We start from the raw sequence: 22,655 nt of genomic DNA, 5'->3' as shown, positions 1-22,655 counted from the left end.
TTTTATATCTCCAACTGCCTATTGAACATCACAAACTGGAAGGCTAAATTCAACATGTCCAAAATTAAATTTATTATCTGTGTTCCCTCACCTTTTACTGTCAAGGATGTCTGATTTTCCTGTCCATCCTGTCCATATTCCACCAAATGGCCAAAATTACTTCCCTAAAGAACTGATTTAATCATATCATTCTTTACTTCATAAAATCCAGTGGTTTTCTCAAGAGTAAAATATAAAATTCTCTATTTGGCTTTTAAACATCTTCATAACCTAACCCATTCTTATCATTTCATGCTTCTCACTCTTTGCTTCCTCCCATATACTCTAATATAATCTAAAAATACCAATCTTCTTCTTCTTCTTTTTTTTTTTTGGCACAAGACACTCCATTTCCTGACTATGCATTTTCATTGGTTATCTCTCATGTCAAGAATTCTCTCTCCTCTTCTCTATCTCCTGACCTCCTTTGCTTCCTTCAAGCCTCAGATAAAAACCTGCTTTTTGCAAAAAGCCTTCCCATGTATATCTTGTTCATATATAGTTGTTTGTAAATTGGTTCCCACATTGGATTGTGACTTTTTTCCTTTTCTTTGTATCTCTAGCTCTTTGCACATGATGATTAATATACGTTATTCACTTGGCTTGATTTAATTTCACTATTGGGACTCCCCATTCACACACAGCTTTTCCCTATATGGGCTTACTAATAGTTGATGACTTCAATGCTTAAAAAAGGATGTTACTCTCAAAAAAAAAAAACGCCTGGAGTTTTTTAGTTGATGCAAAATGTCCTCTTCTTTTCCTTGCTAGACTCTCACTGTGAAGGATGATCAAGTCTTCCCCATGAACCCTCCCAAATATGACAAGATTGAGGACATGGCCATGATGACTCACCTTCATGAACCTGGGGTCCTGTATAACCTGAAAGAGCGTTATGCAGCCTGGATGATCTATGTAAGTGTGCAATTCTTTTTATTTGTATACAGATCTTATTACGTTAGCAAGCAAATCCTGGTTGATATTATTTCCTGATTTCCTACAGACCTACTCAGGCCTCTTCTGTGTCACTGTCAATCCCTACAAGTGGCTACCAGTGTATAACCCAGAAGTGGTGGCTGCCTACAGAGGCAAAAAACGACAGGAGGCCCCTCCCCACATCTTCTCCATCTCTGACAATGCCTATCAGTTCATGTTAACTGGTAAGCAATTTATCTCTTTTAATATAAACTCACATTTATGTAGTACTTTCATTATAACACTTTTGCATAGTATTACTTTTATAGCTGTTTCAAGTATTTTACATATAAAGTAAGCTGAGGTAGGTAAGTGATTTGGGGAATTCTACACAGCTAGTAAATATCAGAGCTATGATATTATTTCAAACCTCTCCTGGTCTAGCACTCTTTTTACCATACTACATGGCCCCCTTTTTATCTTATAAATTGTATCTTTTAAAAATATTTCTAATCCTCAATTTCTTAGAAATAGCAGGCTTATCTCTTCCCCCTTCAAAACTGCCAAGGTGCCTGATGTGAACAGTAACCTGTCACTTCTGTTTAGAATTTGTCATTTTCCATTTTGAAAAATCATTTCTAGGTTCTAAAAACTGCTACCAGTGTACTACTGTGGCTTGTGCTTTGGTCTTAGCTATACATTAGATAACTATTTTCTGAATCAAATGTTCAATTCAAGAAACATTTTTAAATCCCTCTTCACACCATGCAAAGCCCTCTATTGAGAAATGTTGATGAAACAAAAATGAAAAAAATGATACAATCCTTGCCTTTAAAGAGCTTATAGTATACTAGGGCTGATAGCAAAGGATATCTGGTCTAGTTTTAAAAATCCTTAATAATAATATATTGTCTTTTGAAGAAATTCAACAATTTTAGAAAATTTGTGATACAGTGAAAAGTGTCTCTGGATTCAGAAGACCTGAAATCCAATCCCACGTTTCAAAACTGTTACCAGTGAGCAAATTACCTCACCCTTCTGAGCCTTGATTTCCTTATCTATAAAATAAAGTGGTTAGTCTAGGTGGCATCTGAAGTCCTTTTCATTTCTATAATCTGTGATTTATGGTACCATATACATGTATCTTTTTAAACTTTTACAAATTAGAAAATCATAAGGATATTAGAGATAAATTACTTTTATTTTATATATAAGGAAACCAACTCCCAAAGAGGTGAATTTGATTTGCCCAGGATCACATAGCCAGTTATTGACAGGATCAGGTTTCCTGACTTCTCCTTTCTACTACTCCATGTAGTCTATGCTTGGCTGCTACACATAGCAATATTATGCATATGGCTCCCTGAGGACTACTTGGGCATCTTTATGTACTCTCCTTATATTCAGAAACAGAATCTAGTCAAATTTATTTTCTTTTCAAATATCAAATATGTTAACACTAATTATAAATTATTTTCATCTTTGTATATATACACATATATGCCTTGATTTAAATACAGAAGTTAAGAATTTAAATAATATATTTTATGTTTATAAAATAATTTAAATAAGAAACACATATTAAGTGCCCTATTATGTGCCAGGCACCAGACTAGGTGCTGAAGATACAGAGCCAAGAATAAAACAGTTCTTGTCTTTAAAAAGGTTATAGACTTTTGGGTGCTCTTCAAGAGAGGAGTGACTGACTACCTCTTGTAGACTTAGCAGATGGGATTTTTGGTCAAATATTAGTTAATTTTATTCATTTCCACATAAAGTTGGTAATTAAAGGTTAACAAAAACATATATATATATATACACATATCTTTATATATCTATGCACATATATATATACAAAGGTATATATGTATTCATGCAAATTAATAATAAATTTAAATTTTATAAGATCATTTCAAGTAGATGCTTTAATATACCTCTATGCAGAATGCCAATTTTCACTATGAAATATTAAGAAGTTTCTTATTTTGTCTTTTATAGATCGTGAGAATCAGTCAATCTTAATCACGTAAGTACATTATATGCATTTTTGTGCTGGTTTTTCGACTTCTATTAGCCGTACAGTTTAAAGGTCTGAACTGCTTCATTCATTTGGATTTGGCAGTGGAGAATCTGGTGCTGGAAAGACTGTCAACACTAAACGTGTCATTCAGTACTTTGCAACAATTGCAGTGACTGGGGAGAAGAAAAAAGAAGATTCTGGAAAGGTGAGTCCATTATCAAAGTCAGGTTAAATGTCTTTCCCCTTGCTTTCAGGTATGTGTACTTGATATGAAAACTGCTTTTTCCTTTTAAGGGGACACTAGAAGATCAAATCATCAGTGCCAATCCCCTGCTGGAGGCCTTTGGAAATGCCAAAACTGTGAGGAATGACAACTCATCCCGCTTTGTAAGTTATATAACACTAAGATTCATTCAAGAGCAGTTAGGTTGCACAGTGGATAGAGCTCTAGACCTGGAGTGGAAGGATCCGGATTCAAATTTGGCCTCAGATACTTCCTAGTATATGACCCTGGGCAAGTCATTTAACCCAGATTGCCCAATCCTTGCCACTTTTCTGTCTTAGAACTGATAATTAGAAGGTATGGTTTAAAAAAAAAATAAGACTCATTCATATTGTTCATCAGGGATAGAGCTGCCATGTCTATGAATTTTTGAATTCTGTTCACTGTATATATTTTGTTTGCTTCCAAGTTGATGGCTCAAATAATGGTTTTTTTCCTCTGAAGGGTAAATTCATTAGGATCCACTTTGGTACCACAGGGAAACTGGCTTCAGCTGACATTGAAACATGTAAGTAATAAGAGAAGGGAAAATATGAATTGGAATTGGGTTTGGTTTTGGTTTGGTTTTGGGGGGGTTTGGGGGTTGGGTGGAGGACTTCTATGATATTTTTGATCTTGAATCCTATAAAACACTAGCCTGCTGTAAAAAGCATTGCCTGAAATAAATGTAGGTTTATCTTATACATGAATGACTGGTGTTGCCCACAAGACACACAGCTGATAAAACCAGAATGTTCCAGACTTGGAATCAGTGCCTTTACCTGATAGATATTAATAAGGAGGATACCTCAGTGGATGTGAGGTCTCAGAGGATCCAGACTACGTCTTAATTATGTGCCATAGTACTTTCTTTTCAACAACCATTTCAACAATTCAGCAAGTATTAATTATATTCCTACTATGTATGAAACACTATGCTAGACATTGAGAATACAAGGACAAAAATGAAAAACTATCCTCATGCCCAAGGAGTGTATAGTTTTCTGGGATTTGTAACATGTAAACATTTAGGTAAGATCAAGATCATTTTAAAGAAGAGGGGAATCCTTAAAACTAGAAGGATTATAAAGGGCTTTTCTTAGGGGATTTTATTCATATGGGATGCCCTTAAGAGTTTTTCCATACAGTGTGAATTTTCTGACCCAGAAGTCACCCTAGAAAGAAAGGTATTATTGACAGTCAGCTTTAATAAAGTGTGCCTTTAGCATTTAATCTAAAGGCCAGCAACTTTCAATATCAAGAGTTAAGCAACTGTCTAAGGGGGCAACTGGATAGCTCAGTGGATTGAGATGGGAGGTCCTAGGTTCAAATCTGGCCTCAGACACTTCCTAACTCTGTGACTCTGGGCAAGTCACTTAACACCCATTGCCTAGCCCTTACCACTATTCTGCCTTAGAACCAATACAAAGTATTGATTCTAAATTGGAAGGTAAGGGTTAAAAAAAAAGTTAAGCTGTCTACCACTACTAGGTCTATACCACAACAAAATCAAAGAAAGAAGAAAAGGGCCTATGTGTAGAAAAGTATATGCAACAACTTTCTTTGGTGGAAAAAAATAGAAATGAACGAGTTCCCAGTGACTGAGAAATACCTAAACAAGTTATAGCATATTTCAGAGAAACTTGGAAAGACCTATATGAACCAAAGCAGAATAAAGTGAGCAAAACCTACAGAACAATTTATATAACAATTTATATAATATTTCAATATTACATAATATTGTAATGGCAAATGACTTGGAAAGACTTAAAAACTCTAATTGTCACAATGACCAATCCATTCCTAAGGACTCATGGACTCAGAGTAAAAATTCAAATACATGTTTTTGACATGGAAATTATTTTGCTTGATTATACATGCATGTATTTGTAGCAAGGGGTTTGTTTTTCTTTCTTAATGTTGGGGAGAAGGTGGGAGTTAGAGAAAGTAGATTTTTATTGCTTGAAAACAATTTATTTTTAAAAGAGGCATGTAGTCTAGCAGATAGTGTACAAGGCAAGAGAGCAAATGGTAGCCTTAATGTTCCACTCACAAATACATAATGATCAGATAAATAGAGAAAGTCCTTGAGCTCATTTTTATGGGAGTATATGAGAAGAATTGAATGGGTTTTAACTTCATCCCTAGATGGATGGAATAGTATGGATTAGATCACAGATAACTGTGATGTATTGTCATTCTATTGAGTGAAAATATTATTTCTTAGCTTATGTAAAGCCCATACCTTAAAGGGGGAAAAGAATCAAGTTGTCCTAGCACAGGTATTCCTCATTAACTAATAGCCATATCATATCTGAGCAATCTTTGGAGGTAAATCCTGGGTTGGTAAAGACTGTGGACATTGTCCCAGCATATTTGCATTTAATCCCATGATATTCTTCATCTAGAAACTTCTGGGGCCATCCCAATGCTCTTTAACTATGAGCAAAGACATGGAAGTCCCATGTTAATATTATTCCATGTTAATAATATATTAAAATAACTACTACCAGAAAGCTACCTTCCTCTGACAGAAATATATCCACTTAGATGAAAGTGGATTTAGACCCATACTTGTGAGTAATTCTTGCTAATTCAAGTATTATTATTGCCACTTTACGAACAGAAAATGAAACTCAGAAAGATTAGGTAACTTGCATACAGTCATATGGATAATAAGTCAAAAACCTATGACTTGAATTCAAGACTTATTCTGAATCCAGATCTAATGTTCTTCACACAATTAGCATGTGAATCCAGTTACAATACTTCTTTTATGATGATGTCATTAAAAATATAGGCCAGCAAGGAAAAAACAACTAATAAATTATTCCTTTTAAACATATATTCTTTATTGCATATTCATTATAGTTGTGTATTTTTCACAACATGATTATGAAATGTTTTTGTTTTATTTTTAATTTCTGTAAACACTTCAAATATTTTTAAATGTACATTTTTCCATTTACTTGTCATTCTAGATCTGCTAGAGAAGTCTAGAGTTACTTTTCAACTAAAGGCTGAAAGAAGTTATCACATTTTTTATCAGATCACATCCAATAAGAAGCCAGAGCTAATTGGTAAAGCAGTGTTTTAATTTATTTATTACCAGGGCACTAATAATCCCATTAGCAAGTTCAAACTCAAACCATATACCCTGTACTTTGTATGCTTAGAAATGCTTCTGATTACCACCAACCCATATGATTACACCTTTGTCAGTCAAGGGGAGATCACTGTTCCCAGCATTGATGATCAGGAGGAATTGATTGCCACTGATGTAAGTAACACACATAAAAAGTCCATTGTCTTTTCAACATGAAGATGGAATTACTGGCTCATTGTCAATATAGTAGACATGTATGATTGAGTTTTTAGTGATGCTAGCAGGTTCTATTGGTGGGTTTACACAAGTCTGACTCTGCTGTGGCTTCCTTGTAACATCCCTTGGGATTTAGTATTTAGCTATGTTAACAATTTTAGAGTTTTGCTTTTGTTTTTCTGTGTAAATTTAACATCCTATGCATTACAAGTGAAAAATTCATGACGCATCTTATCTTGTAACTAAACAAATCAATAACTCTTCCTCCTAAAAGAAAGTAAAATGATGAGAACACTACACCTGATCTCTGTCATATCTCTTCTTCTTATAGAGTGCTATTGATATCCTGGGTTTCACTTCAGATGAAAAAGTGTCCATTTACAAGCTTACAGGAGCTGTCATGCACTATGGAAACATGAAATTCAAGCAAAAGCAGAGAGAGGAACAAGCTGAGCCAGATGGCACTGAAGGTACCAAATAACTATCCATTTGACTTTACATTATGCAAAATCCAGAAGGAAACTAACTCTTAACTCATCACTATATATATATATATATATATATATATGTGTGTGTGTGTGTGTGTGTGTGTGTGTGTGTGGCATAACTGTGTATGACTGTAGAATATCACTATGTGAATATGAGCTTTAATGAGATATATAGATTGATTAACCAACCTTCATTAGTCCACACTGACAAAATCATGAATTCTTCACATATCTTGCTTTGACTTTTACATAAATTATATACATATATATATATATATATACATACATATATATATATACACACACACACACCACACATATTTTGGGCCTGTTTGTATACACACACATATATTGTATATGTAGGTAAGGAGTCATAAATACCAGGAGTACTGGAGTGATTGCCAGTACTAGTTAACCAAAAATTAAATTTTTATCATAACCATTTATACCCCAGAATTCAGATATTACTACAAATCACTATTGATAGTCAAGATTTAAGAAAATAGAGGCAAAAAATGTTAATAATGCAGGTTAAACTTAAAAATGTATCTTGAGTAATTTTTAAAGAGGTGAAGCCATTTAATGCACAAATGTACATATAAACATGTTGAAAAGCAGAACCAGAACTAATAAGAGACATCTGGGGTTTCTCAGGGTAGAGAAATATAGATGGCTCAGATGGCACCATACAGGGAGTTACTTCCTCCCCTCTCCCACCCTAGAACCATTTCCAACAGCAAAAAAGTGGCGTCTTTGAAATGGGACATATTACTCTCAATAGCATAAAAACCTTCTAGTATTGCTGGGGTATAGGTTCACACCCCAGGATATCACTTCCTTCTACATATCCCAAAGCAGAAAATATTAGAAGTGGTGTTACTGAAACAAAAACAGAGCCCAGTGTAGGCATCAAGGAAGGAAAAAAGAATGAGAAGATATCTAATACTAATTTTATTTGATTTTTATTTAAAAAGAAATTTTAAAATATATGACAGAGAAATTGCCACAAAATTATTTCCTTCCTAATGTATTCCCTTCATGATCTTTAATTTTCCTTCTAATTCCAAAGCCAAGACCCTTCAGTCTTTGAATAGCTATGCCAATTATTGTCTATAAATTTATGTGACTTTGAGCATATATTGTGGGTAATGTTGAGGTGAAATCACTGATATGTTGATAAGCATTCAAGAATTAGGGCAGCTAAGTAGTGGAGAGAATGCCAGGCCTGGCATTGGGAGAATTTAAATCTGGCCTCAGACACTTCCTAGCTATGTGATATTGGGTAAGTCACTTAATCCCAATTGCCTAGCCCTTAGCACTCTTCTGTCTCAGAATTAATACTAAGACAGAAAGTAAGATTTGTTTCTTTTTTTATTTAAAAATCAGTTCTCCAAGAATCATTTTAAATTTAATCTATATTATTAACATTTTCTCCATTACTTTCATAAATCTAGGCCATCAACAAAATAAAAATATGAAGCTCTTATTTGTAGTAAGTCAATTTTTGAAATAAAAGTTCACATTAATATTTTAACAACCAACACTCAAAAGGAAGCTTAAACTGGTACCAGTACTCGCTGGCTAGAGATCAACACCTTTATTTTATAGATGAGGAAACAGGGGCCAAAGTTAACCCAAAGTTTCATAGTAAGCTAATGGCAGAAATAAAACTATAACGGCAGGCTCTTGGTTCCTAGGAATCTTATATTTATATTCTATTTATAGTTCCTGCTCCCAAGAAAGTTATATTCTACTAGAGAGATAATACATATATCTATATATACAGATAAATATATAATTTGAGGCAAAAGGTATCCTATCATTAACAACTGTGGAGATGAGAAGTATGTGACTACTGACCTGAATTGATGATAATGATGATGAGTACTATGACAGCCCCAAGGATACTTTCAACAAATGCATGGTGACTATACATCTTGGCCAATGGAAATAATCAACAGTTTAATGTAAAATATAGGCCATGATATTAAAGGCATTTTTAAGTAGCTATAACAAACTTGATTGAGAAGTATGATAATCTAACTTTATTTCATCCTACCCCATAGTTGCTGATAAAGCTGCCTATCTCCAAAATCTGAATTCTGCTGACCTCCTTAAAGCATTGTGTTATCCTAGAGTGAAAGTGGGCAATGAATATGTGACCAAAGGCCAGACTGTGCAACAGGTAAAAATTCATTACTTAAGTTTATCATGAGAGATTGAATACATTCTTGATATTCTCTGAGTAGTTCTATGAAATATCCTCTGTCCTTGAAGGTACACAATGCTGTTGGCGCCCTGGCTAAAGCTGTCTATGAGAAGATGTTCCTGTGGATGGTCACTCGTATCAACCAGCAACTGGATACCAAGCAGCCCAGACAGTACTTCATTGGAGTCCTGGACATTGCTGGCTTTGAGATCTTTGATGTGAGTAGCCAAATTCTAAATATATACATCATAACTTGATTGACTGTAGAATTTCTTGTTTCTCCAGTCTTACTCAAAGTGTATACTCAGTTCAACAGCCTGGAGCAGCTGTGCATCAACTTTACCAATGAGAAACTGCAACAGTTTTTCAACCACCACATGTTCGTGCTGGAGCAGGAGGAGTACAAGAAGGAAGGTATCGAGTGGACATTCATTGACTTTGGGATGGACCTTGCTGCTTGCATAGAGCTCATAGAGAAGGTGTGTTTGAACTTTTTTTCAAAAAGTGGTTATATTGATTTTCTTAGATGTCTCTTCAAAGATAGCCAGTGCAACTCTTGTCACCCTCCACCTGCTTTAAGATTGGAGCATTAAAAATATTGCATTTAATAGTTTGGAAAGAACTGCTCTTTCCCAGCTTGTCCATTGGAAAAATTAGAGAGAGAGAGAGAGAGAGAGAGAGAAAGAAATAGAGAGAGAGAGAGAGAGAGAGAGAGAGAGAGAGAGAGAGAGAGAGAGAGAGAGAGAGAGAAAGAGAGAGAGGGAGAGAGGGAGGGAGGGAGGGAGGGAGGGAGGGAGGAAGTGAATACATTCTTAGGACAACTGAGATGGGACTTGTTTTAAAGCACTCAACAAGGGGGCCGATAGGTGACTGGATAGAGAACCAGACCTAGAGATGAGAATTCCTGGGTTCAAATCTGGCCTTCACATCCCACACAGCTGGGAAGTGACCCTGAGCAAATCTTAGAGCCCATTGCTTAGCCCTTACCTCTCTTGTGTCTTGAAACCAATACTTTGTATCAATTCTAAGGCAGAAGGTGAGGGTTTTTTTTAAAAGGCACTTAACAAAAAGCTAAGAAAATGGTTTATGATATTTTTCTGAATTGATAAAAACAATCACAATTTAAATCAAGCCTACTTTTGATTTTCCATAAAGATTATTTTATAAATGATATAATCAGAACAAATGTGGAGACTACAAAAGGTGTATTCTCCATATTCACAGCCAGCCAAATCGCTACTCTATTCAGAATCAAGACACCAAGCAACAAAATTCAAATGATTTTAATTCTTTCCATATAAATAGCAAAGGAACTCAAGTATATTAAAGACATTTAATTATTGGAGTTGTTTTTAAATCTCAATGTAATTATAATTATTGCATATACTTCTGAAACTACAAGATTGAATTTAATGATATAAGCTTTGAAAATGGACTCACGTGCCAAAAATAATTATTAAAAAAAATAAACACTTAAAAACAAACTCTTAGAAGCTATTGATAACCCAGTGGTTAGAGAACCAGGCCTGAAGTTGAGAGGACCTGAGTTCAAATCTGGTCTCATAGCTATGTGACCCTGGGCCTCATCTTTGCCCTTTTGTCATAGACTTGTTACTAGGACAAGAAAGTAAGGGTTAAAAAAACCCAACCTCTTACAAAACAAAGTTATTTATAAGGTGACTGTTTTATAGCCTAGTGGTGGTGAGATAGCTATTGCATATAATCTGATGGTATAGCTCATGGACAGGATTACTTTAATGTATGCAACCAAATCTATTTTGTCCTTAAATAAAAGCATTTTCTTGCTCTATGAAATCAGTTTGCTTAATTTAGGGCTAGGGATTATCCAAAGAAATGACAATAATGCCAATATTTTCTTTTGAAAGAGGATAGTTTGAAATCCAACGTCTTTCCTCTGTATTTCAGCCACTAGGCATTTTCTCCATCTTGGAAGAAGAATGTATGTTCCCTAAAGCAACAGACACATCTTTCAAGAACAAGCTATATGACCAGCATCTTGGCAAGTCAAGCAACTTCCAGAAACCCAAACCTACCAAAGGAAAGGTTGAAGCCCATTTCTCTCTGATACACTATGCTGGCACTGTCGACTACAACATTGCAGGCTGGCTAGACAAGAATAAGGACCCCCTGAATGAGACAGTGGTTGGGCTGTACCAGAAATCCTCAATGAAAACTCTAGCTTATCTCTTCTCTGCATATGCTGCAGGTGAAGCAGGTAATTTCTATAACATTCATCCAAACATACTGATTCCTATAAAATTCTCAAGGAACATTGCAGCATCTAGATTCCATTTTAATTGGAGCATTATCTTTTTGTCCCAGAGGGTGGAGCAAAGAAAGGTTCCAAGAAGAAAGGTTCATCTTTCCAGACGGTGTCAGCTCTTTTCAGGGTACAGTGCATCCTTCATTCAATATCCTTTAGTCAGTTTCAAAAAATGTTTATAATTATTGTGATGGATAAATTTTGTTTGGAGGGATAAGAAAATGCTTATTTCTTATCTCTGCCACTTGTGTGTCAATCTTCGTCATAAGCACCCTGAGAAATGAGGAAATGCCGGGAACAATCCCTACTTGGAATTATAGACAAGTTTAGAGTACCACTAGTTTAAACTAGCAAGACTAGTTTAATACTCAGGAGCTTAAAAGGAGGTGAAGCCCTTTAGAAATGTACCCTTGTGGATTAAATAGACCTCAGACATCTTCAAATTCACCAATCGTAACTAAGCTAGAAGAGTTTGTCAAATTACTTTTGTGTGTGGAAGGTACTTTTATGGACCCATCAATCATATTAGCTGTTTTTGTCTGCATACCTCCTCCCTCATTCACTCTGATTAGACTATAGCATATGTTTCCATTTCTTCCCCTCACACATATACACTTTCAATACTCATTAAGGCTGGAAGGAATCATGAGCAGATTGGACAAAAGTGTCAGTAGTAGAAATAATAGCTGCAATAGCAGCAGCAGCAACAGAAGTAGAAGTAGTAACAGTAGTAGCAGTGGTGGTGGTGGTGGTGGTGGTGGTGGTATCTAGCATTCAAACAGCATGCTAGTGCTTGCAAAGCACTTTTCAAAAATTATCTTATTTGATCTATATCTATTATCTATACACACACACACATAGAGATAGAAAGTGAGAGAGTGAGAGACAGTAGACCAAATCTGATAAAATTAAATATCATAAGGTAAAAAGTCCTATACTTGGTATTAAAAAGTCAAATTCACAAATATTGGAGACAATTAATGGACTGGAATTTACCATCAGTCAATATTTTGGTTGTTTGGCTATTTTTTTTAAGTTAAAAAACTAGCATGATCTTGGGTTGCATGTCCAGAATACAGAATATAGTAATTTTGTTATAGTCTAACTTGATTAAATGATATGTGAAATGTTTTTTTTTTCAGTTCCTGATAAAACATTTTAAAAATGCTTAATTACATTCAAATGAGACCAACTAGTATAAAAAGGGGATAGGAGACAATATCTTATGAGGATTGGTTGAAGGGAGTAGGATATTTTTTAAACCCTTACCTTCTGAATTGATGCAGAGAAAAAGGAGCAGAACCAGGAGAATGTTGTACACAGAGACTGATACACTGTGGCACAATCAAATGTAACAGACTTCTCTACTAGCAGCAATACAATGATACAGGAGAATCCTGAAGGACTTAGGAGAAAGAATGCTATCCACATCCAGAGAAAGAACTATGGTAGTAAAAACACAGAATAAAAATGTCCTTGATCACATGGTTTTATGGAGATATTATTGGAGATGTAGACTCTAAATGATCACTCTATTGCAAATATTAATGATATGGAAATAGGTCTTGATCAATGATACATGTAAAACCCAATTGAATTGCTCATTGGCTATGGGAGGGGGTAAGGAGAAGGGGAGGGAAAGAATAAGAATCATGTAACCATTGAAAAATATTCTAAATTAAATAAATAAATAAATGTTAAAAAATAAACTCTTACCTTCTGTCTTAGAGTCAGTGCTGTGCATTGGTTTCAAGGCAGAAGAATAGTAAGTAAGGGCAGGCAATGGGAGTTAAGTGACTTAACCAAGGTCATACAGCTAGGAAATGTCTGAGGTCAGATTTGAACCTAAGACCTTCTGTCTGTAGACCTGGCTCTCAATCCACTAAGCCACCCAGCTGCCTCTGGAAGTAAGAATATTTTGCTCAAAAAAGAGAAAATGGAAAAGGGAGATGTGAAATGATGAACAGGGTACAGGCACGATAGATTATTTTCATGTATTTGAAAGGCTAGAATGTAGAAGAGGAGACATGTTCAGTTTGCCCCCAGAAAGGAAAACTAAGAGAAATGAGTAGGAGTTGAAGAGAAATCAGTTTTGGTTTGAAGTAAGAAATTTTTCCAAAAACAAAATTTTCCAAAAGTGGAATGAGCTATCTTTGAAGGGTAATGAGTTTCTCTACCCTTCTTTTCATTAAGGGTTTTTCAGCAGAAGCTGGATGATTATCTGTAGGAATGCTATATAGAGAAGATTGATTAGGTATAGGTTGGACTAAATAGCCACTAGAATGCTTTCTAGATGTAAGATTCTGTGATTATGTGGATTAGGTATTCTTTGTCTACCTGGCTTATAGTGTTGTTGTAAGGATTATATGAGATAATACAAAGAAGTGCTTTTTTATGATAGTTAAATTTTAACTTTTCTAATTTTTACATTTTTTCCATGGTTACATGATTCTTCTTGTCTTCCTCCTCTCTTTCCTTCCCTTTCCCAGAGATGACAAGCAATTTCACTGGTTATGCATATTTTATCACTCAAATCCTATTTCCATATTTTTATAATAGAGTAGTCTTTTAAGACAAAAACCCTAAATCATATATCCATATAAACAAGTGATAAATCATATGTTTTCTTTTGAATTTGTACTCCCACAACTTTTTCTTCAGATGTAGATAGCATTCTTTCTCATAAGTCCCTCAGAGTTGTCCTGGATCATTGAATTGCTTTTAGTAGCAAAGTGAATCAAACTTGATCATCCCATTATATTTCAGTTACTATGTATAATATTCTCCTGGTTCTGCTTATTTCACTCCACATCAGTTCATGTAGGTCTTTTCAGTTCTTATAGAAATCAAGCAGTTTATTATTCCTTATAGCACAATAGGATTCCATCACCATCATATACCACAATTTGTTCAGCCATTCCCCAACTGATGGACATCCCTTCATTTTATACAGGAATGCTTTTTAAGCACTATAACAATATAAGATTGTCACAGTACACTGATACTGAGAGAGGCCTTTTGGTCATTAATACTTGAGATCAAATCCCACTTCTATCACATACTAGCAATGTGACAGTGAGAGCTCACTTAAACTCTCAATGCTCTCAGGCCATTTTCCAAGACTATAGGTTCGCAGAACAATTTCTGATCACTATTGGCAGAGAACGTTTTCCTCTGGGATTTCCCAACAACAATGAAAACACAAGTCCAGATAGTAAAATGATATCAGCATTATCTTCTCAGCTGGCACAAATTGTTGCTTACTATAAGAAGGCAAATTGCTATTCACAAGGTTATTTTAAATGGTTTTCTACTCATTGGAGGTCTTATTTTTTGAAGGAATATTTGGTCAGATACAGATCAACCTGGACAGTATTTGAGTTCCCTTCCATTTTTGAGGTTCTGTGATTCTGATGTAATCCATATTCATAAAACTCTTGTCATTGGTCTTCTAGGAGAATTTAAATAAACTGATGACCAATCTAAGGAGCACTCACCCTCATTTTGTACGATGTATCATTCCCAATGAAACCAAAACTCCTGGTAAGAGAATCTCAGATTAAAATATACATTTTGGCTAGAAGTTCTTCACTTTATAACATAGTGGTCATATTGGTGGTTTCTTTCAGGTGCCATGGAACATGAACTTGTCCTTCACCAGTTGAGGTGTAATGGTGTGCTAGAAGGCATCAGAATTTGCCGGAAAGGATTCCCAAGCCGAATCCTCTATGGTGACTTCAAACAAAGGTTAATCTATCCCTGTATAGTTTATATAATACAACAATGGAACCCCTCAGTATTACACCATTGCAGTGGTGTAATAACACTGGACATATATTGTTTAAATTATATAAATGAACAAATCAAATGATACAGAGAATATAATGTCAGCATAAATGAAAATGTGACATTTCTTAAAGATGAGAAATAGATATAGATTGAACAATAGAAAAACAGTAGGAAAAAATATTTTTTCCAGGACACAGTTAATGAAATTTCATAAAGGAAGAGAAGCATAGTACAAAAAATATAAATGATATAGATTTGAATTCAAATTCTTCTATTTCCTCCTTGTGTGACCTTGGACAAGTCACTTCCCCCTTTGATCCACAGAATCCTTCAGCTCTAAATTATTCTGACATTTTAATTTTCTCTCAGGTTATCATTAATATTTCTTTGGTTTTATTATTTGTTTTATCTGAACCTCTGATTTCATCAATTTGAAGAGAATGCCCAGTGAGGAAAATCCCTCTACCAATACATAAAGACAAATGTTTTACTGTTTTATAGTTTTAGAGAATTGCCTAGGTGATTGAAATATTAAGTGTTTTTTTCCAGATCATACAGGATTGTGTCTGTGAATCAAAAAGCACTTATTAAGAGCAATGTTTCTGGCACTATTCAAAGGCTAGGGGCATAAGAAAGGGAAAAATATGGTCCTTGCCTTCAACAAGTTCATATTCTAATGGTGGAAACAGCATATAAATAATTAGCTACATATGATATATATGTAGTCAATAGAAAGTAATCTGAGATGGGAAGACACTAATAGAGACAGGAATTGAATTTCAGTTAATTTCAGGTTCTAAATTGGGCACTCTTCAGACCTGAAGTTAGGAAGAACTGAATTCAAATTCAATCTCAGACACACTTTAATTCTGTTGAATGAGTATTTCACATAAATTCTATTTCTCTCAGTGTCCTCATCTGGAATACTTTCTCTCACAAGGTTATTATGAGGACCAAATAAAATAATAATTGTAGAGTGCTTAGCACATAGCCAAATGTAATTATTAACTATATTGTGAACTATCACTCTTGAGATTCAATTATATTCATCAATTCTATTCAGAAATATTTATTTAGCACATGCTGTGTGCTCAATAGAAGTTTCAGAAGATATTCAATCTAAACTTTCAGGGCTATTATGACATATAATACATAGGCATTTGATAAATGGTATTTCCATTATTCTGTTGGTGGAGATTAATTGAAAATCAACAAATAAACCAATTAACTAACTTTTGTACTAATGTTTCTGTGGGTTTTAAATACATTCTAATTTATCTAATCCAACAGATACAAGGTTTTAAATGCAAGTGCTATTCCTGAAGGGCAGTTCATTGATAGCAAGAAGGCTTCTGAGAAACTTCTTGGATCGATTGATGTGGATCACACCCAGTATAAATTTGGTCACACAAAGGTAGAAGCACAATTTTTTTTTTATTTCTGGTATTATGACATAAAGTGACTTCGACTGGATTTATGCTTCCTGAAGAATGAAAATGATTTGTGATCTTTTCTTTGTTGAGGTTTTCTTCAAAGCTGGTCTTTTGGGTCTCTTGGAAGAGATGAGAGATGACAAGCTAGCACAAATTATCACCAGAACTCAAGCCGTGTGCAGAGGATTCCTTATGAGGGTAGAATACCAGAAAATGTTGCAAAGAAGGTAATAATAACAATAACAACAAAATTCCTCTACTTTTCTGGTTCAATACTCCTAGAGACATTGAATCACCAAATTTTAGCAATGGAAAAATAAGCATTGGAAGGAACCCAACTATTCCAAATTCCCACTTAAAGAAGCAATACCCTGGCTTACATTAATAGAAAATTCTGCTTGGATACTTCCAGTGAGAAGAGACTCACTACTTCATACAGCAGAGTATCTTGTCCCCTTAGAGTTTTATCATATCATAATGCCTCTTGCTCCCTTGTCTCAGACCTCTCCTCACCAATTTATTCTATTCATATCTCCCAGAAAACTTTCCTGTGAACAAAATTTTCATTATGCTACAATTCTGTTTAAGAATCTATTTTAGTGGGGTACCTAGTTGGCTTAAAAGATAGAGAGCCAGGCCTGGAGATGAGAGGTCTTGGGTTCAAATATGGCCTCGGACACCTCCTAGCTGTGTGACCCCCTGGGCAAGTCACTTTACCTAGCCTTTACCACTCTTCTGCCTTGGAACCAATACTGAGTATATTAAGTCAGAAGATGGGGGTTTTAAAAAAGAATCCATTTGTAGTTTTTAATGTTATTCATCAAATCCAAATTTCATTATCCAGTCTTTAAAGTCCTCTACTATTTGATATCTCCTAATCAAACCAAGTCCTTGGTCTCATTATTAGTTATTTCCAAATATGCCAAACCTCATCAGCTAAGTGCTTACTGAGTCATCCTATTGCATTACTTATTTCTATTTCATCCCATTTCATGTTCCTCATTACTATTTCTGCATATACTCTTTCCCTCACCTAGTAGACCCTATTATTTAATATCATTCCATGTGTATTCCCTTTGAAGGTATAACTCAAAACTCCCAGAAGTAAAAAAGATGTAATTTAATATATAACATTTGGTCCAGAAGGATTAGGCACAGACTGTCACAATAAGCTAATTCTACATACTTCTTACTTTTATTTTTTTAGGTTAATTTCTTTTTTGTTTTTACTCCCCAAGATAAGTTTAGGAATTGAAACACTTTGACAGTGCACTTACACATTTTACCAGATTCATAAACACATTACACCCTCCTACAGTAAAGTATATCAACGACTGATATAAAAGTCTGAGTGTAGAAACTCCATTGCCATTGAAGAGGATACTTGGTCATTTTGACAGATCTTTCCCATATTTCATATGTTTATTGTCTTCCCTGTTTCACCATTCAACATCCTTTCATCATTCAACAATCTGTATCTCTTTCTCTCTTTGTCCTGGTCTCTTTATGACTATATTTTGTTTCTTTCATTGCATCTTGTTGTTTTATGAGGTATTTCTGCTTGTTAACATCTACTTTCCTCTATAAGATTTATAAATGGTATTCAAGACTTATATAGCCCTTGACTCTCATATTTTTCCACTTGAGAAAATGATCAAATATTTTCTGACTAAGGAAGTTTATGGATTCGTGGTTTCCTCATTGTGGCAATTAATTTACATTAAATTTCCTTAAAGAATGCTGTTAGTCTCTGATATTCCTTTATCCATTTCCCATCTTTAACAACATTAATATATTCATTAAAAAGGGAGACAAAGCAAAAGTGATGGGGGTATTTTGCTATTTCCAAAGCAATGATATATGAGGATATTTTCCCCATATTTATCTCTTCTTCTGTAATTCAATTTTTAAACAATACATAATTCTTAGTTTAAGAAATTACATTGCATTGTTCAAAATTGTTAGGCATTTTCATTTGTTAATTTTTATTATAGTGTTCTTGATCCCTAAAGGTTTGGATAGTGGGAGCTATAGAGGATAAAGGCACCTAAGTGGCACAGTGGACAAAATGCCAGACCTGAAGTCAGAGAGACCTCCTTTCAAATCCAGCTTCAGGCACTTAAAGCAATACTTACTACCTTGGTTAAGTCACCCATTTGTCTCAGTTTCCTCATTAGTAAAATGAGTCGGAAAAGGAAATGTCAAACCACTCCAGTATCATTGCCAAGAAAATCCTCACAAAATGGAGTCACGAAGAATAAGAACATGACTGAAATGATTAAACAACAACAACAACAAATTGGCAATAAGGGCAGGGATCTCAGATCACGTACTGGGCAAAAAGAAAAATCTCTCACTTGAGAACTAACATATCAATCATTCAATACAACTTTGCATTCAACATTAAGCTGAATACCTACCTCTTTATTTCTTATTATCTTCAGCTCTTTTAGCCAGCTGTTTAACTTTGGTCTCAAGTTGAATTTTGGTCTTGATTAGTCCATCCCACCTTTCCTTTGCTTCAGTCAAGTCATCAGGTTCTTCTGGAGAAACCATATTCAGATATTAAGTTAGGGATTTAAATTTAAGTGTGTTCTTTGTAGAGAAATTATAAATCTTACTGAATTATGGCCCTAAGGAATTTATAATTTGGTTCAGGAGGTAGTATTAGATATGTCTCCTGATTTCAAGGAGTTCTCAATCTAGTTGGAGGGATAAGATTAATACAAAACAAATAATAAGACTGTATGTAATCAAGTATTTATTATTAGTATGTTGCATTGCAGAGTTTAAAAAATGGAGGGGTCAGTAGGGGTTTCTGAATAATGAGGAGGAGATGAAATAACTATGTAATACCAGCTTAGTTTAGAAATTGTAATTTACAAACAAAACCAGGATTTTGATCCATAGAGCAATGGCTAAGAAGTATTCTACTTCCTCACCCTACTCTCTATCCTCAAATTATAAACAAATTATTTTGAAAGTCAGATTCTATATTAATAAGAATATGTAACATTATATATACATTCAAACATGGATATGTGTGTTGTATTACTGAAAAGCCAATTTTTTTCATTAATGAATATTCATAAATCCATTTTATGCATATTTTTACTCAAAACAAGAATTCATTAACAAAGAAGCATTAATACAGACTATCTTTTTTGTGGAAATATAACTGATGATTTAAAAAGTGGCTGTATTTACAATAATATAGCTCAAAAAAATTAAACATCTACTATGGGCAAGAGACCTATGTTATGCTCTAATATTCCTACTCATGATAATTTACCTAGTAAAAAGACCTTGATTTTCCTTTTTGTTACATTTCAGAGAAGCCCTCTTTTGTATTCAGTACAATGTTCGTGCCTTCATGAATGTCAAGCATTGGCCTTGGATGAAATTATTCTTTAAAATCAAGCCCCTACTCAAGAGTGCTGAAACTGAGAAGGAGATGGCCACCATGAAAGAGGAATTTGAGAAAACAAAAGAAAGTCTTGCAAAGTCAGAAGCAAAAAGGAAAGAGCTGGAAGAAAAAATGGTATCTCTCTTAAAAGAGAAAAATGACCTGCAGCTCCAAGTCCAATCAGTGAGTATTTGGCATTCAAATAATAGCCTACTATCATTGAATGCATTCTAAAAAGAACATTTTTATTAATCTTTGATAGTAAATAATGCCTTAGATTGACAAAGCATCACTTCTTTCTATAAAATACTCAGATTAAGTTTGTTTTCCATAATTTTGCATTCTAAATATATATTCAACATTCTCAAAGAAGGTAATCTTTTTCATGTTATGTTAGTCTTTTGCTGATGTTTTTATTTTAAATTATTTGTTTTTATTTTCATCAGGGAAATTGATCTGTAACAGTGATTCTTACCCTTTTTTGTGTTTTAGATGCCTTTGGTAGTCTAGTGAAGTCTATGGATTCTATAGGGTCTTTTCTCAGATAAAGTCACTAAGTAGTACAATGAATAGAGCCTTGGGACTAGAGTCAGGAATAGAGTTCACAGTTGGCCTCAGACCCAAGCTTTGTGCCCCTGGGCAAATTGCTTATGCTCCTTTTGCTGCAGTTTCCACATCTGTAAAATAAGGATAATAATAAATTAATAATAATAAAAATATAATAATAGTATATAATAAATACAATAATGTTTTGTTTATAATATAATAATAAAAATAATAATTACCTCCTAGAGCTGTTGTAAGGAATAAATGAGATAATAATTGTAAAGTGCTTGGCACAGTGCCTGGTACATAGTAAGTATTATATAAATGTTAACTATTATTTATTTAAATATGTAAAATAAAATATACAAGATTAAAAAGGAAATCAATTATATTTAAACAGTTATTAATGTTTAAAAATAATTTATGGATCTCAGTTTAAACTCTCCTCCTGGTATACTTTATTTTTTCAGCCTTGTGTCTCCTTGTTTTAGGTATAAAGATTATATGTTATCTCATAGAAGGAATTTGAAAGGATATCTTTTCCTATTTTTTTAAATTTCATTTAATAACATGAATATATGTATATTATATTATATGTATAACAAAATTATTGTTTGATAGAATCCACTTATAAATCCACTTAGTTTTTTTTTCCTCTTGGAGTTCAATTATGGATTGTTATTTTATTTTATGAGATTGGGTTATTTAAATTATCTACTTCTTATTCTGTTTATCTGAATATCTTATACTTTACAAATATTAACTCATTTCATTTCATTTATCAGTCTTGTTGCCATGTAAGTGGATCAAATGATTTCAAATACTATTTCAAATGATTTCCTTTATATTCTTTTCATTTCTCGTGAATTCTTATTTTTTCTTTAGACAATTTGGTTTTTTCCTTTAAAAAAAAAACAAAACCCTTACCTTCCGTCTTTGAGTCAATACTGTGTATTGGCTCCAAGCAGAAGAGTGGTAAGAGCTAGGCAATGGGGGTCAAGTGACTTGCCCAGGGTCACACAGTGTCTGAGGCCAGATTTGAACCTAGGACCTCCTGTCTCTAGGCCTGGCTCTCAATCCACTGAGCTACCCAGCTGCCCCCTCCTCTCTTTTTCTAATAAGGTTAGCTGATGATTTTTTTCCAAAAATCCATCTGAGTTTTATTTATGTATTCAGTAGACTTTTTTAAATTTTCAGTTTTGTTCATCTTTTCTTTGATTTCTGGAATTTACATTTTCATGTAATTTAGAGGATTTTTATTTAATTTTTGTTTGTTTGCTTTTAGATACATGTCCAAGTCATTGATTTTGTTTTGCTTTCATTGATGAATGCTATTAGACATCTAAATTTCCTCCTCACAATCACTTTAGCTTCTTCTCAAAGTGGCAGTTAGGCAGTGTAGTGGGTAGAGTATTGGACTTGTAATAAAAAAGATCAGAATTCTAATTTTGTATGTATGTGTCCCACTCTTTTTTCTTTTATCTCTGGCATATGGGCCTAAAAGTAGTATCACTGAATGCTGAATCCTTTCTTCAGAGGTCCTTTATTATTTAGAGATATACCTGGAGGTTAGCTGGTCAATAAAGAGTATATTATTCTAAAAAGAAAAAAAAAGTGTTATTCTGCTTTGTTTATGACATTTAATGACATTGGTTTCTTTGCTTTACATCCAAGATATTTTATCTTCTCATTCCATATCTTTCCACTGCCAGTCACTCATACCTGGAATACTCCCCCTCTTCATCTCTGTCTCTTGGCTTCCTCAGCTTCCTTCAAGTTTCAGTTCAAATCCTACCTTCTGTAGAAAGCCTTTCCTGATCCTTTCAGTGCTAGCACTTTCTCTTCAGTATTACTTCCATTTACCCATATATATCTTGTATGCACATAGTTGACTTCAAATAAATCCAGATCTCCTGAATGCCACCAAGTAAAGCTTTTCTTC

General features: G+C 34.2%; 1 protein-coding gene across 1 annotated transcript in view; it reads left to right on the top strand.

The window, feature by feature from the left end:
* Positions 1 to 22,655, top strand: part of LOC100027290 (myosin-8) — a 48,914-nt gene that overhangs the window by 6,655 nt on the left and 19,604 nt on the right. Inside the window, exons 3-21 of the mRNA XM_001371468.4 lie at positions 811 to 954; positions 1,043 to 1,199; positions 2,953 to 2,980; positions 3,077 to 3,179; positions 3,269 to 3,361; positions 3,702 to 3,765; positions 6,218 to 6,316; positions 6,413 to 6,516; positions 6,890 to 7,028; positions 9,113 to 9,231; positions 9,324 to 9,473; positions 9,564 to 9,734; positions 11,182 to 11,491; positions 11,599 to 11,666; positions 14,995 to 15,082; positions 15,169 to 15,286; positions 16,619 to 16,742; positions 16,852 to 16,988; positions 20,095 to 20,350. Of these exons, the coding sequence (XP_001371505.1) occupies positions 811 to 954; positions 1,043 to 1,199; positions 2,953 to 2,980; positions 3,077 to 3,179; positions 3,269 to 3,361; positions 3,702 to 3,765; positions 6,218 to 6,316; positions 6,413 to 6,516; positions 6,890 to 7,028; positions 9,113 to 9,231; positions 9,324 to 9,473; positions 9,564 to 9,734; positions 11,182 to 11,491; positions 11,599 to 11,666; positions 14,995 to 15,082; positions 15,169 to 15,286; positions 16,619 to 16,742; positions 16,852 to 16,988; positions 20,095 to 20,350 (2,472 nt within the window). The remainder of the gene's footprint in view (positions 1 to 810; positions 955 to 1,042; positions 1,200 to 2,952; positions 2,981 to 3,076; positions 3,180 to 3,268; positions 3,362 to 3,701; positions 3,766 to 6,217; positions 6,317 to 6,412; positions 6,517 to 6,889; positions 7,029 to 9,112; positions 9,232 to 9,323; positions 9,474 to 9,563; positions 9,735 to 11,181; positions 11,492 to 11,598; positions 11,667 to 14,994; positions 15,083 to 15,168; positions 15,287 to 16,618; positions 16,743 to 16,851; positions 16,989 to 20,094; positions 20,351 to 22,655) is intronic.

The sequence above is a fragment of the Monodelphis domestica genome, chromosome 2 (assembly GCF_027887165.1).
Source record: "Monodelphis domestica isolate mMonDom1 chromosome 2, mMonDom1.pri, whole genome shotgun sequence".
NCBI lineage: Eukaryota > Metazoa > Chordata > Mammalia > Didelphimorphia > Didelphidae > Monodelphis > Monodelphis domestica.
This window is presented reverse-complemented; position numbering and strand designations above follow the sequence as displayed.